Genomic DNA, 12,979 nt, shown 5'->3' with positions numbered 1-12,979 from the left:
GCTGCTGTCCCTCTTCAGGACCCACACTTTTGTCTGCCCTCTCAACAGACACCCCTTTGTTGGGTTGCACCTACGGTACGGCAATCTGTATCGCTGAGGCACGCAAGCCTTCACACCAAAGGCAAGGTCTGTTGTTCTTAAAGGGGGGGGGGGGGGGAGGGAGGGGAGGCGGCGTAAAAGGTATAAAAATAATAAAATTGGCAGCCACTATACGGTACGAATAGCATCCTGCATACCTAACATTATTTTACCATACATCTGTACTAATTGACAGAGATAGAACAAAACGCTTGGAAAGACTCAAGCAGATATCAAATGCCTTCCGATTACATGCTGAATATGAGTTCTCGTTTTACTAATGATTTTAGTGAGAAGACATGGAGAAACAAAACACTTAGTAAAATGAAGCGACCGTTAATAATACATGGAATGACATTGTGTACATACTTGTTAAAAAAGTTCTTTGCCTAATATGTTTACGTAATGTACTTAGCACCAATATACAATGTGAACAGATGTAGACGTCAAAATTATTGTATGACATACATACTATGACAGTCTCTCACCTACAGTTTTTACGTGCGATATAATGAGGGTGGGAACAATAGTGTAAAGTCACAAATAAGACGACAGTTAAGAAAAACGGCTATTACGAGTATGTCGACGTGCCAGATGCTATCTTGTGATGTGTATATGAAGTAGTACTAACATATGAACGTGCAATATGTAACTTAAATTCAATACATTCTTGTAATTAGAATACGTGGGACCTCATTATCAGAAAGTATAATAAAAATGCGACGACATATGACTACAATCCGAAAATTTGTACAAAAAATATGTAAAAATATTAAAACTTGAATCTATGAAATTATTACATGAAATTCTGATGTGTCCAGCGAAGTGTAAAGATGCAGTTACGTTTCGTCTGTCTGCATGCCTACAGTTGTTACCAGATACCATATATACTTAACCATGTCTTCAGTGCACCTATGCAATAAATAGTGAATGTTAGATTGTTGTTATGAAATATGAAACCAAGCTGTATGCAAGGCGTTCAGTATTCCTTGCGCTATTACTATGCAATTTCATTGTGGTAAATTCGCAGTTTCCACCTCCTCCACCTCTTTCCGCTCAGACAGCATGGCGTGGCAGTGAAGGATGTGTGCTACTAGGTGACAGACCACATATGAGCCAAAGCACTTCACATGTGCTGAATTCGTAACTGTCCCAGGTCTCATGTACACCTACACTCTATGCCCAAAAGGGTAACTTGATTAATGAGTAAGGGCAGTATATAAGGAAGAAGATCATGTGGTCCTTGCGTTCAGCCAAATTGTGGTTAAATGCAAGGAAAAATGTTAATAATCGTTTATTGTTCTCATATTACATACAACCAGTGAGTGCAAAGATTCAGTTAATATCTTAGCGCAGGAATACGACACTGGCCTCTTCTGCAGCTGTTGTCCAGAGACAATGTAAGTCACACTAGGAGACGTGTGCCTGAGAGGTTTCTGCAGTGATGAGTTGGCGATCATCTTCCAATTAGCGACAGTCCCGCGTTCGTGCCCAGGCGCAATTCCGGCGCCATCCTGTAGCCTTTTTTGTCAGCAATGTAGTTCACCTCGTGGACGGAACCTTCCGGGTCCTTCCACGCGTACGAGCCACTCAACCTCAGCTCTCCGTCCACCACTTCCCCTTCCTCCTCGCGTCTGCTACCATCACTTAGAGTGTAGCTGAAAAGGAAACGAGTCCACTTATAGAGCTGCGAAATAAAAGGAAACAACCTGTTTGCGCTCGAATGAGTTTAGCAAACACTGAAAGATGCAGACAGAGTGCGTCGCACAATTATATAGACAACTCAATATAAAGTAAGAACAAATTTTCAAGAGATTCTCTCGTCCAGAATCATCATTTGAAGTCACTTCCTTTTCCTATTCTTGTCCTCAGTCATAGGAGGTCTTTTCTGATGTATCCTACATTTCCTACCATCATTTCCCATCTTCTTCAGTCTTTTTCATATGTTCTTTTATCGCGAATTCTGCAGAGAACCCCCTTATTCCTTACTTCATCAGTCCACCTGGTTTGGTCTGTAGTGCCGCATTTAAGATACATCGATTCTTTTCTCTTCTGCTTTCCATAGAGTCCATGATTAACTATCATAGAAGAACCTCCTCATTCCTTACCTCATCAGACCACCTAGTTTGGTGTTTACTACCACATTTCAGGTAGCCCGACTCTTTTCTGTTCTGGTTTTCAGAGTCAATGATTAACTAACATAAAATGCTCTGCTCTAAATATACACTAATGGCCATTAAAATTGCTACACCATTAAGATGACGTTCTACAGACGAGAAATTATATTTTCATAGCATCCACACAAGGTTGGCGCCGGTGGTGACACCTACAACGTGCTGACATGAGGAAAGCTTCCAACCGATTTCTCATACACAAACAGCAGTTGACCGGCGTTGGCTGGTGAAACGTTGTTGTGATGCCTCATGTAAGGAGGAGAAATGCGTACCATCACGTTTCCGACTTGAACAAAGGTCGGATTGTAGCCTATCGCGATTACGGTTTATCGTATCGCGACATTCCTGCTCGCGTTGGTCGAGATCCAATGACTGTTAGCATGATATGGAATCGCTGGGTTCAGGAGGGTAATACGGAACGCCGTGCTGGATCCCAACGGCCTCGTATGACTATCAGTTGAGATGACAGGAGTCTTATCCGCATGGCTGTACCGGATGGTGCAGCCACATCTCGATCCCTGAGTCAAGAGATGCGGTCGTTTGCAGGACAACAACCATCTGCACGAACAGTTCGACGACGTTTGCAGCAGCATGGACTATCAACTCGGAGACCATGGCTGCGGTTACTGTTTACTCTCCATCAGAGATAGGAGCGCCTGCGATGGTGTGCTCAATGACGAACCTGGGTGCACGAATGGCGAAACGTCAGTTTTTCGGATGAATCCAGGTTCTGTTTACAGCATCATGATGGTCGCATCATTGTTTGGTGACATCGCGGTGAACGCACATTGGAAGCGTGTACTCGTCAGCACCATACTGGCGTATCACCCGGCGTGATGGCATCGGGTGCCATTCGTTACATGTCTCGGTCACCTCTTGTTCGCATTGACGGTATTTTGAACAGATATGTTACGACCCGTGGCTCTATCCTCCATTTCATCCCTGCGAAACCCTACATTTCAGCAGGATAATGCACGACCGCATGTTGCAGTTCCTGTGCGGGCCTTTCTGGATACAGGAAATGTTCGACTGCTGGCCTGGCCAGCACATTCTGCAGCTCTGTGGCTGAGCAACTAGCTCTTCACAATACGCCAGTCACTACTCTTGATGAATTGTGGTATCGTGTTGAAGCTGCATGGGCAGCTGTACATGTACACGCCATCCAAGCTCTGTTTGAATCAATGCCCAGGCATATAAAGGCCGTTATTACGGCCAGAGGTTGTTATTCTGGGTACTACTTTCTCAGGATCTATGCATCCAAATTACGTGAAAATGTAATCACATGTCAGTTCTAGTATAATTGTGCAATGAATATCCATTTATCATCTGCATTTCTTCTTGGTGTAGCAATTTTAATGACCAGTAGTGTATATTCTGAGTAACTTGTTTCTGAAATTAGGGCGTATGTTTGCTGCTAGTAGACTTCTCTCTACCTGCTGTAGTGTGCTTCGTCGGACATGGATCATTTTGCCTCCAAACCAGCAGTGTTCCTTAGCTTCGTGGAGTTCTCGCTAGTCTCAATTCTACCACTCCTTACAGATGTTGTCCCTTTTCCGTTTACTCTCAATCGCTATTCCGTACTCATTACATTGTATATTCCAGTCAGTATATCCATTAATTCCACTTCACCTTCACTGAGGATAAGAATGTCATCAGTGGATCTTATCGTTGGTAGGTTTTCACCCAGAATATTAATGCTACTTTTAAGGCTCCCTTTTCAGGGATATATGACCAGCTGTTATATCAGTATCAATACTGACCTACACTGAATAAGGATGGGCCACATCCTGAAGTATCCTACTACCTTGTGTACCAGACCATTTACATTCTAGTTTTTGGAAAGAATGTAATATACAGGGTGACGCGAAATTCGCGCACTCCTGCATCACAGCGCGACTCCTCACGCACCAACGATAAAAAAATGTCTGTCACAAAATTTCGTCTGGTGAGTACATCTACAGAAAAAGGACGTTAAAGAATGGCAACATTGTAACCAAATGTATGATAGGTATCGCTTTCAGCACTAGTCAGTTAAGGAGTGCGTTTGGTGCATTGGATAAATTTTTGGGTTCGAATGCAGGAGATCGATGGTTCGATCCGGGGCTAGGGCGCAATTTTTTATTTGCTAATTTCATTCCGTATCCTAAAGTTACAACATTTTGTAACGCTGAACATAACAAATACGTCCTGAGACCAATAGGAAATAGACAGTGGACACAAATGTTCTGTCATAGGACAGAATAACAACAAAAACAATATCTTCTTCTCATTTATACCACATGTAATATGAGCTCTCAGATACCGGACATTAGCAACCAGTGACAATAATAATGCCCACATCAATGATCGCATGACCTTCACAACGGAATATCTTGTCCTCAGAACAACAGCCGCTGAAAGTAACCTCCCTGCACGTCCAAAAATTGCGCAACCCGCCGGATCTTACAGCCCTGGACCCATCGCAGCAAAGCTCAGTCCACAGTAACAAGAGCAGCATGAACATGCGCCACCAATTCATGCACATTCGTCGGCGGAGTAGAGTACACGTCCTCCTGCAGGTGTCCCCACAGAAAGAAATCCAGGGGATTTAGGTCTGGTGAACGCGGTGGCCATACAACGGTACCTCCGAGCTATCCTTCCTGGAAATGTTCCGTCCAAGTACTGTCGCACATTAATTCCAGAGTGTGAAGGTGCACCATCACATTGGAACCATATTCTATGCCGAACATTTAGTGGAATGTCTTTCATAGCGTCAGGCAGATACTTTGATAGGAATGCATGATACCTTCCTGCAGGTAAGCAGTCAGGTAACATGTAAAGGTCCAGACTTCCGTCGCCCAATATTCCGGCCCAGACGTCGGCATCGATGTTTGTAATGTCCTTAGTTGGGTGTAAGTCGTTCTAAGTTCTAGGGGACCGATGACCTCAGAAGTTAAGTCCCATAGTCCTCAGAGCCATTTTTTTAATTATATTCGACACTGTTTCTGGGTGCATTAGGTGTTCCCAACATTTATTTTGGTCGTTCACATGTTAAGGTGTTGTGGCGTCCCGACCTCCAGATCTTTGGATCGGTCCACCCACCAGTCGTTTATTTTATCGCTGTACTCGTTCCCCACGCGCGTCTTTGCACCTAACTTCATTTTTATGGATGAACATATAAGACCATATCGAACTGTGTGGATGGAGAAGCTCTCGGAACGAGAGGGAATTTGGCGAATATACTGGCCAGTCCACATCTCCGACTAATTTCCCCAACTTAAATCTCGTTCATGAAAGATGCGTTGAAAGACGTGTTACAGTAGATTCACCTACGCCAGCAACCGTGCAGCACTAGTCCCATCATAGAAATTGCTTACCAACCTCGTGGCTACCACGGGAGATCGTGGCAGAGCACACGCTGCCGACTGTAGCCATCATATATCTTATTAATAACCATATGCCGCCTATTGCAATATTCAGGAATCCGTCTTATATCCCGGCGGCTTCGCTACAATTATTCTCAATAAAACTGTGATTACCGTTTGCATTGCGTATTTGTTTCACTTACTTTCTACACTGTACTGTACTGTGCTGTGGTCGTTCTTTCTATGCATGGCCCAAGATAAATCGAGCTACTGGACTACTTCACATGACACATCATGCGAAAGTTATCTTCGCACTTAAGTTTAGCGGGCTATCAGTAAATTTTATTATTAACGTAGGAATACCTCCAGCGCCATGGGTCGATGCCGTTAAAGTTGTTGAACTGCTCTACAACGGTAGCTTGTTTCGATCCGTCCTGCTGTGGTGCCGATAATACCGTGTGGAGCGTAATAGCTACCAGGAACAGCTGAAACAAAACAAACAAAAGAAACAAAGTGAACCTACTACACTCATTCTCATAAATTAAGGATAATTGCAGAATGTGGTGCCACACAACGTGGCACTACACAAAACTGTCGCACAGGCACATAGGAAACCCACGTGACACAGATTAAGTCCACAGTATTAGTGATAAGTTGAGAAAACCGTCCCGAAATACATGTGCTCCAAAACGCCAGTTTCCTGCGCTTGTACCCGACATCAATATGGGATATGATAATCATGCACACATTCACAGGCCGAAAAACGGGTTGGCATCCTCGGGGCCATGTGGTCGAGCAGCTGCTGGGGTATAGCCTCCCATTCTTGCAGCAGTGCCTGTCGGAGCTCCTCAGGTGTCCTAGGGGTTTGAAGACGGCAGCGATAAGTCGACCGAGAGCATCCCAGTCGTGCTCTGTGGGTTATAGGTCTGGAGAACAGGCAGGCCACTCCATTCGCCTGATATCTTCTGTTTCAAGGTACTCCTTCACGATTGCAGCTCGGTGGGGCCGTGCGTTATCATCCATCAGGAGGAAGGTGGGACCCTCTGAACCCCTGGAAAGGCGGACATACTGGTGCAAAATGACGTGCCTGTACATCTGACCTGTTACAATTACTTTGTCAAAGACATGCAGGGGTATACGTGTATCCATCATAATCCCACCCCACACCATCAAACCACAACCTCCATGCAGGTCCCTTTCAATGACGTTAAAGGGTTCGTATCTGGTTCCTGTTTCACACCAGACGTAAACCCGGCGAGAATCGCTGTTAAGACTATAACTGGACTCGTCCATGAACATAACCTGGAACCAATGTTCCAATGACCATGTATTGTGTTCCGGACACCAAGCTTTACAGTCTCTCCTTTGACCAGGGGTCAGTGGAGTGTACCTTGCAGGTCTCCGGACGAATTAACCATGTCTGTTCAGTCGCCTGTAGACTGTGTATCTGGAGACATCTGTTGCAGTGGCTGCGTTAAGGTCCTGAGCAAGGCTACCTGCAGTAATCCGTGGCCGTCTGCGGGCACTGATGGTGAGATATCGGTATTGTTGTGATGTTCTACACTGTGGACGTCCCCTATTGTAGCGCCTGGACACGTTTCCTGTCTGCTGGAATCGTTGCCAGAATTTTGAGATCACACTTTGTGGCACACGGAGGGCCCGTGCTACGACCTGCTGTGTTTGACCATATCCCAGTCGCCCTAGTATTCTACCCCTCATAACGTCATCAGTATGTGTTCTTTGAGACCGTTTCAACACGCAGTCACCGTTAGCAAGTCTGAAAACGTCAGCACACTTACTCGCTGCACCGTACTTTGACGTGCACCAACACACCTCTGCGTATGTGAACTGCTGACAGCGCCACCGTGCGACGGCCGCAGGTCAAATGCACCGTATTGTCATACCCCGAGGTGATTTAAACCCGCAAACCACCCACAAAAGCGTTGTTTCGCCATGTATCAGCATTATCCTTAATTTATGAACATTTTAAAGTACGTACGGAGTAAACTAAATTCGGTTGCAAAATATTTGTTACCTCTGCTTTTGTAGACATTTAAAAGCATGGTCACGGCTTTAATTATAGCGTGTTAGTTGTTTACCTGTTCTGATAATATGCCTGTGATGATCTTTGGTGACTAGTTGGCGCCAAAGAGGAAACTGTTATGGCCCAACTAGTATGTAACCACGGTGATATGTTTACTTGGACGTATCTCCGAGGTTCATTAGCTACAGTGCTGCAAATGTTGTAGATGTTGTCTTGACTTCAGTCAAATTATAACTTACAATTGCTGTGTAGTTATTTTATTCATGATTAATATTTTAGTGGACCAGTTTTAGGCTGACTGTGCTATCATCATGATGGTATTATAATGGAAAACTTGTATGCTAAATTAATATTGTAAAACATACACAATACTTTGTTTATTTAAATACATTGTGTTTGTGGAGTACGTATAGAGGCGTGCTCGATGAGCACTGTCTTGGACTGGAATAATGCAAGTAGTAGTTGATGTAGTAACCATAACATCTATCGGCCATCCCGCAATGTCTTCGGATCTTTACAAAATAAAAGCGGTTTGTTATTTCCTGTAGTTCCGAAAGCTTTTGGCTATTTCGATAACGTTAGCTTTGTAAAAAATCTAAGAAATCCATGTATTAAAATATATTTCATCATTGATTTTGTTGTATGGGAAGGTAGACCGCTGCAAATTATATATAACCAAACTGAAGATATTGAGTCTCATCAAGGAAGTGCACGAACTATCTGAGTTTCGAAAAGTGTGCTACAGATGTCGAGGAAGCGTTGGCGAAATGATCCATAATAAATGAAGAGGTTATTTTTAACATCACATAAGAGGACGACACCGTCACCATTGTATACAAGCTACTTGCTCTCCAACACATGACAGACCCTCTAGTCCAGCGCAGCAACGACTTCTGCCTACCTGTTACCACAGAGCCAAAATTAAGATGTTCTTTAAAAGAAGAAAACAACGAAATTCAACGTAAAAGGCAATATAAACTGACGAAAATATCGCATCACCAAGAAGCACTTGTGCGGCATAAAAGAAAGCTGGGAGGCGTGTTTCTACACCTGAACTATGATGTCTACTCAATTTTCACACTAGTCATAAGAGTGTTGTTAGTAACACGCTATGAGGATGCAGATAAGGTTTGCTTTAAACGCATCTTCCAACGGTCGTTGGCGTACGTTTCTTTTGAGATTGGAGGTGGTGATTCGATGTTATTCAAGATTGCCTTTAAGGAGACAATAACGCAATTGTCAACCAAGCCACCGCCATTTGGGACTTCAGTGTTGTCAAGCCAGAGACCATCGAAGTGCAGGCTGTAGGTCTCTTGCGTTTTCTGATGAAAGCTGGTTGTGCCTCCTTCCTCAGTGCCAATGATGGTCCCGGTTAAAATGAAGGCAGGTGAGGGCCAGCAACCTAACTCTTTGAGGGCTAGACACACTGGATCTACACTTGAAGTTATGGTCCGGGGTGCGAGGTCATGTTGAGGCACGAGCGCTCTCGTCGTTATCCCACGCACCATGAATGCAAATTTGTATGTGATAAAGGATGTAATAGAGCCACGAGAAGCAGAATATTTCTCCTGTCACATTGCAGAGAGAGATGCCCTGTACCGTAAGTTCCACTGTCACCAAGCCACCGCCGTTTGTGACTTCGGTGGTGTCAAGCGAGAGCCCATTGGAGGCCAGGACTGAGGTCTGTTGTCTTTTCTGATGAAAGCTGGATATCCAACGCACTATCAATGCAAATCTGTACGTGACTCTGGCGATTCGACGAGCTGTGCTGTCATTCATAAAGAGCATTCCAGCTTTCCACCAGGATAATGCTCACCCACATACCGCATTTCTAACCCAACTTGCTATACGGAGTGTTTACACGTTTCCATGGCCTGCTCGATCACCAGATATGTCTCCAATCGAGCACGTGTGGGACATCATCGAACGACAAATCCAGTGTCATCCACAAGCAGCATTAACCATCCCTGTATTGACCGAACAAGTGTATCAGGCATGGAAGTCCACCTCAGAAACTGACATCTGGACACAGTACAACATACTGCAAAAATGTTTGCATGACTTCATTCAACATTATCGGATTTAGAGCGGTTTTAACGTACCAGCATTTCACATTTACAATCTCTTATCTCGCTCATATATTAACCTGTCGTCTTGCAGTATTAATCACTCAATATCTTACGTAGGCAAATGTATTCCCGAAATTTCATTACCTAATGATTAAATATATTTTTTGCTTCGATTGTTTTCCATCATTGTAGTTAAAACAAGGTCCTCCGTGAAATAGAGTTGCAGTATTTCCTAGACTAAGCAAAACCAATACGAATGTCATGGCACTGAATAGCAAGGGCAGAGATATAGGCAAAAGCAGAAAGCGGACTGTTATATCGTAAGTAGGTCAGGTCAACAACAAATTACAACGACGCCAAGTGAGGATGCACATTCATCAGAAACGAGACTGTGGCAGAAAATTAAAGGGAGGGAGAGGAGCATATTCATTTGCTCGTACGACATATTGCAAAGGAACTCTATCTCTTACACAATAGCAGGTAGTGAGGAACTGAAACTGTTGTTAGCAGCCTCTTAAGAGAATAAAACAGGATGAGAACGCATGCCGTATTTACGAACTGAGCCTCGTGTCGTAGCTGCCCCCTCGCTCACTTTAAATACTCCAACGTTCCAGCTATTGTCATGAGTTGTTCATTGGGATCGAGAACATCTACAGTAACAGCACCCGATTCCATGATTATGGTACTGTATTGAATCTATGAACTTAATGATGGCCTTTATCTAATGAACTTACTGTAACTCGCCACCTACCATCTACTAATGGAGAAAATATCTTTCGACAACACCACATCAGAGAGTGCTTCCTCTACTGAACATGATTGCAGAAGACAGCAACAGGGCTTCCTGGTGTCTACGTTTCTATCCAACACTCAGCCTTCTCCAGGTGACAGAGGAGATCAAGCGACCACACAACTACCGACAGCAGGTACATAGCGGATGGATCATCGAGGGTCATCGTAGATTTCTGAATTGTACTCTGGACCCACCAGCAGCCAGTACGAGACCACTTTACGCTCCGCAATGACTGCGCCTGCTAGCTGGCAACCCACAATGGCCCTGAGGTCAGTCAACCTCTCTGGGCAACCAATAGTTGAGTTGAATGGACACATATCAGCTAGAATCCAACATGCAGCTGAATGTGTAGCAGCCGAGGCTGTAAGCTGCGATATCAATATTGGAATGTACATCCATGCTCTTCTGAAATTGGAGTGGGCCAGACCTGTAGCAACCACTTCGCCTTCTGGCCCCATTTGATGTCATGCAGTTCAGGTTCCATCTGGGAGAGATATTCTGCAAACCTCGTGGTGCTAATATTATGTGCTTCAGTGCAGAAAGTTTTGTTCAAGTTGTTCCTAGATCACTTTCTTTTTCTTTTCCTTTTTTTGCTCTTTAATTTGGCTAGTCAAATATTTGTTCCATCCTCCCAAACCAAATGCAAAATATTCACAACAAGACCATGTCAATTTCATAAAAGTGATACACATGATTCCTAAGTTGTTAAGATTAGCCTCGAGATAATTTGTAAGTATTCATCAACTTTCACCCCCACCGATGAAGAGTGTGAAGAGTCATAAGGACACAAGACCAAAAATATTCAGAGGAAAACCGCATTTTCATCACTATTGCACGACTTTAATGCCAAGGAGAAGTGAAGTGTCCAGAAGGCAGTACCTGCATTGGAAATTTTCTAAGCAAAGAACTTTATACTGAATGAATACATTTTACAACCGAAAGCCTGGAAAAGCACTGATGCCGTGGTTAAGAATTTGGTGAGACGTGTCATCCATAGACCAGTTCAATACACGTAGCGACGTAGGATCGTTGGATCCAGCATCCATATTATGTTGGACTCGAAAGAAAACGTGTGATGGAAATGAGGATGCGACATGCAAAAAATGAGATAGAATAAAAAAGAAAGGTGCTCTAAAAATACACAGAGAAAAAATTGTCAACAAAAATGTTAGGAGGAATGGAAGACAACGAACTCCAGATAGAAACTACCAACAGTACTCAACAATAGTAAAGGAACTCAGTACACTCAAAAAACGCAATAAATCTGAACTTCACTGTCGAAACAGAAGAGCATATAGAAGAAAGGAGGTACGCTGACAGAGATTAATCGAAATGTAGAGAGCTCAATGAAAAACGTAAAGAAGATCATTAGAAGCTATCAAAAAAAAAAACGACTGACGGGACACACCAACAAAAACCACCTGAAAACTAGAGTCCTTCGTTGCAGTGAATCAAAAGGTAAACCTGATTATCTACAAAATTTGGAATTAACGAGGAGAAGCTGTTACTGGAAGAGACCAAACTATGAAATATGTCAGGACCTTCATCGGAAACTCTACAACCAGTCAGTGACACATAAAAGCCTGGATGATGAACTCGAAGATCTATTTTGAATGCAGGATCGCTACCACTGGCACAAATCAATTAAAAATAAACGGAAACATCTCTGAATCAACTCAAGAACTGTAAAGCGCCTGAAGAAGATCTGGTCACAAGCACAGTATTTGAAATTGGACGAGAGAGGCTTTAGAAAACACTCCTAATTCCTTTAAATAAATGGCTCGACGAAGAGAAGATTCCAGCGTCATGGAAAAATGCTGAAGTCATTCTCCTCTTGAAAAATTTTGATAACGTGGACACCGAAATCGGCAGGGCTATTACTCTTTAATTCACCCACAATTCGAATCAAGAGCAGCTGCCAGTAAAAGTAACTTCGAAGGAGACTACATCGGTCCAGAGCGAATGCCAGTTAGATTCCTTTCATAGGCTGCTGATACAATATCTTGGCACTTAGGAATCATTAAAACAAATCTCTTGACGAAACATGCGTACCTAAAGACTAGAAATTTGCACAGGTCACGCCAATATTCAAGATAGTAAATAGTTAATTAATATAGAATTACAGGCATATCTCACTGCCGTCGATTTGCAATAGGATTTTTGAACTTGTGTTCGAAAATTATGAATTACCTCGAAGAAAACGATCTATCAACAAACTTTCAGCACAGATTCAGAAAATATATTTTTTCTGACACATAGCAGTTCTTTATTCACGCCAAGTAATTAGTGCTATCTATAGGGGATGTCAAACTGATATCATACTTCTAGTTCTCCAGAAATCTTTTTACACCGTTACCTACAAGCGACTTCTAAGCAAACCGCACGTCTATGGAGTATCGACTCAGATGTACGGCGAAAAGTCATCGAGTATAACAAATGCGATATCTAGCGGTAGAAGAGAAAGCGATAGGCCCTCT

The 12,979-nt window shown here is 43.3% G+C and overlaps 1 protein-coding gene across 1 annotated transcript in view; it reads right to left on the bottom strand.

Moving 5' to 3' along the window:
• Window positions 1–1,356: 1,356 nt before the first annotated feature.
• LOC126284303 (uncharacterized) overlaps window positions 1,357–12,979 on the bottom strand; it is a 33,759-nt gene continuing 22,136 nt past the window's right edge. The window contains exons 2-3 of the mRNA XM_049983135.1: window positions 5,960–6,081; window positions 1,357–1,736 (exon numbers count right to left, since the gene is read on the bottom strand). Of these exons, the coding sequence (XP_049839092.1) occupies window positions 1,535–1,736; window positions 5,960–6,081 (324 nt within the window). The 3' untranslated portion in view covers window positions 1,357–1,534. The remainder of the gene's footprint in view (window positions 1,737–5,959; window positions 6,082–12,979) is intronic.

Source organism: Schistocerca gregaria, chromosome 8 (genome assembly GCF_023897955.1).
Source record: "Schistocerca gregaria isolate iqSchGreg1 chromosome 8, iqSchGreg1.2, whole genome shotgun sequence".
In the NCBI taxonomy this organism is placed as follows: domain Eukaryota; kingdom Metazoa; phylum Arthropoda; class Insecta; order Orthoptera; family Acrididae; genus Schistocerca; species Schistocerca gregaria.
The sequence above is the reverse complement of the archived record's forward strand: the minus strand, read 5'-3'. Positions and strand labels throughout refer to the sequence as shown.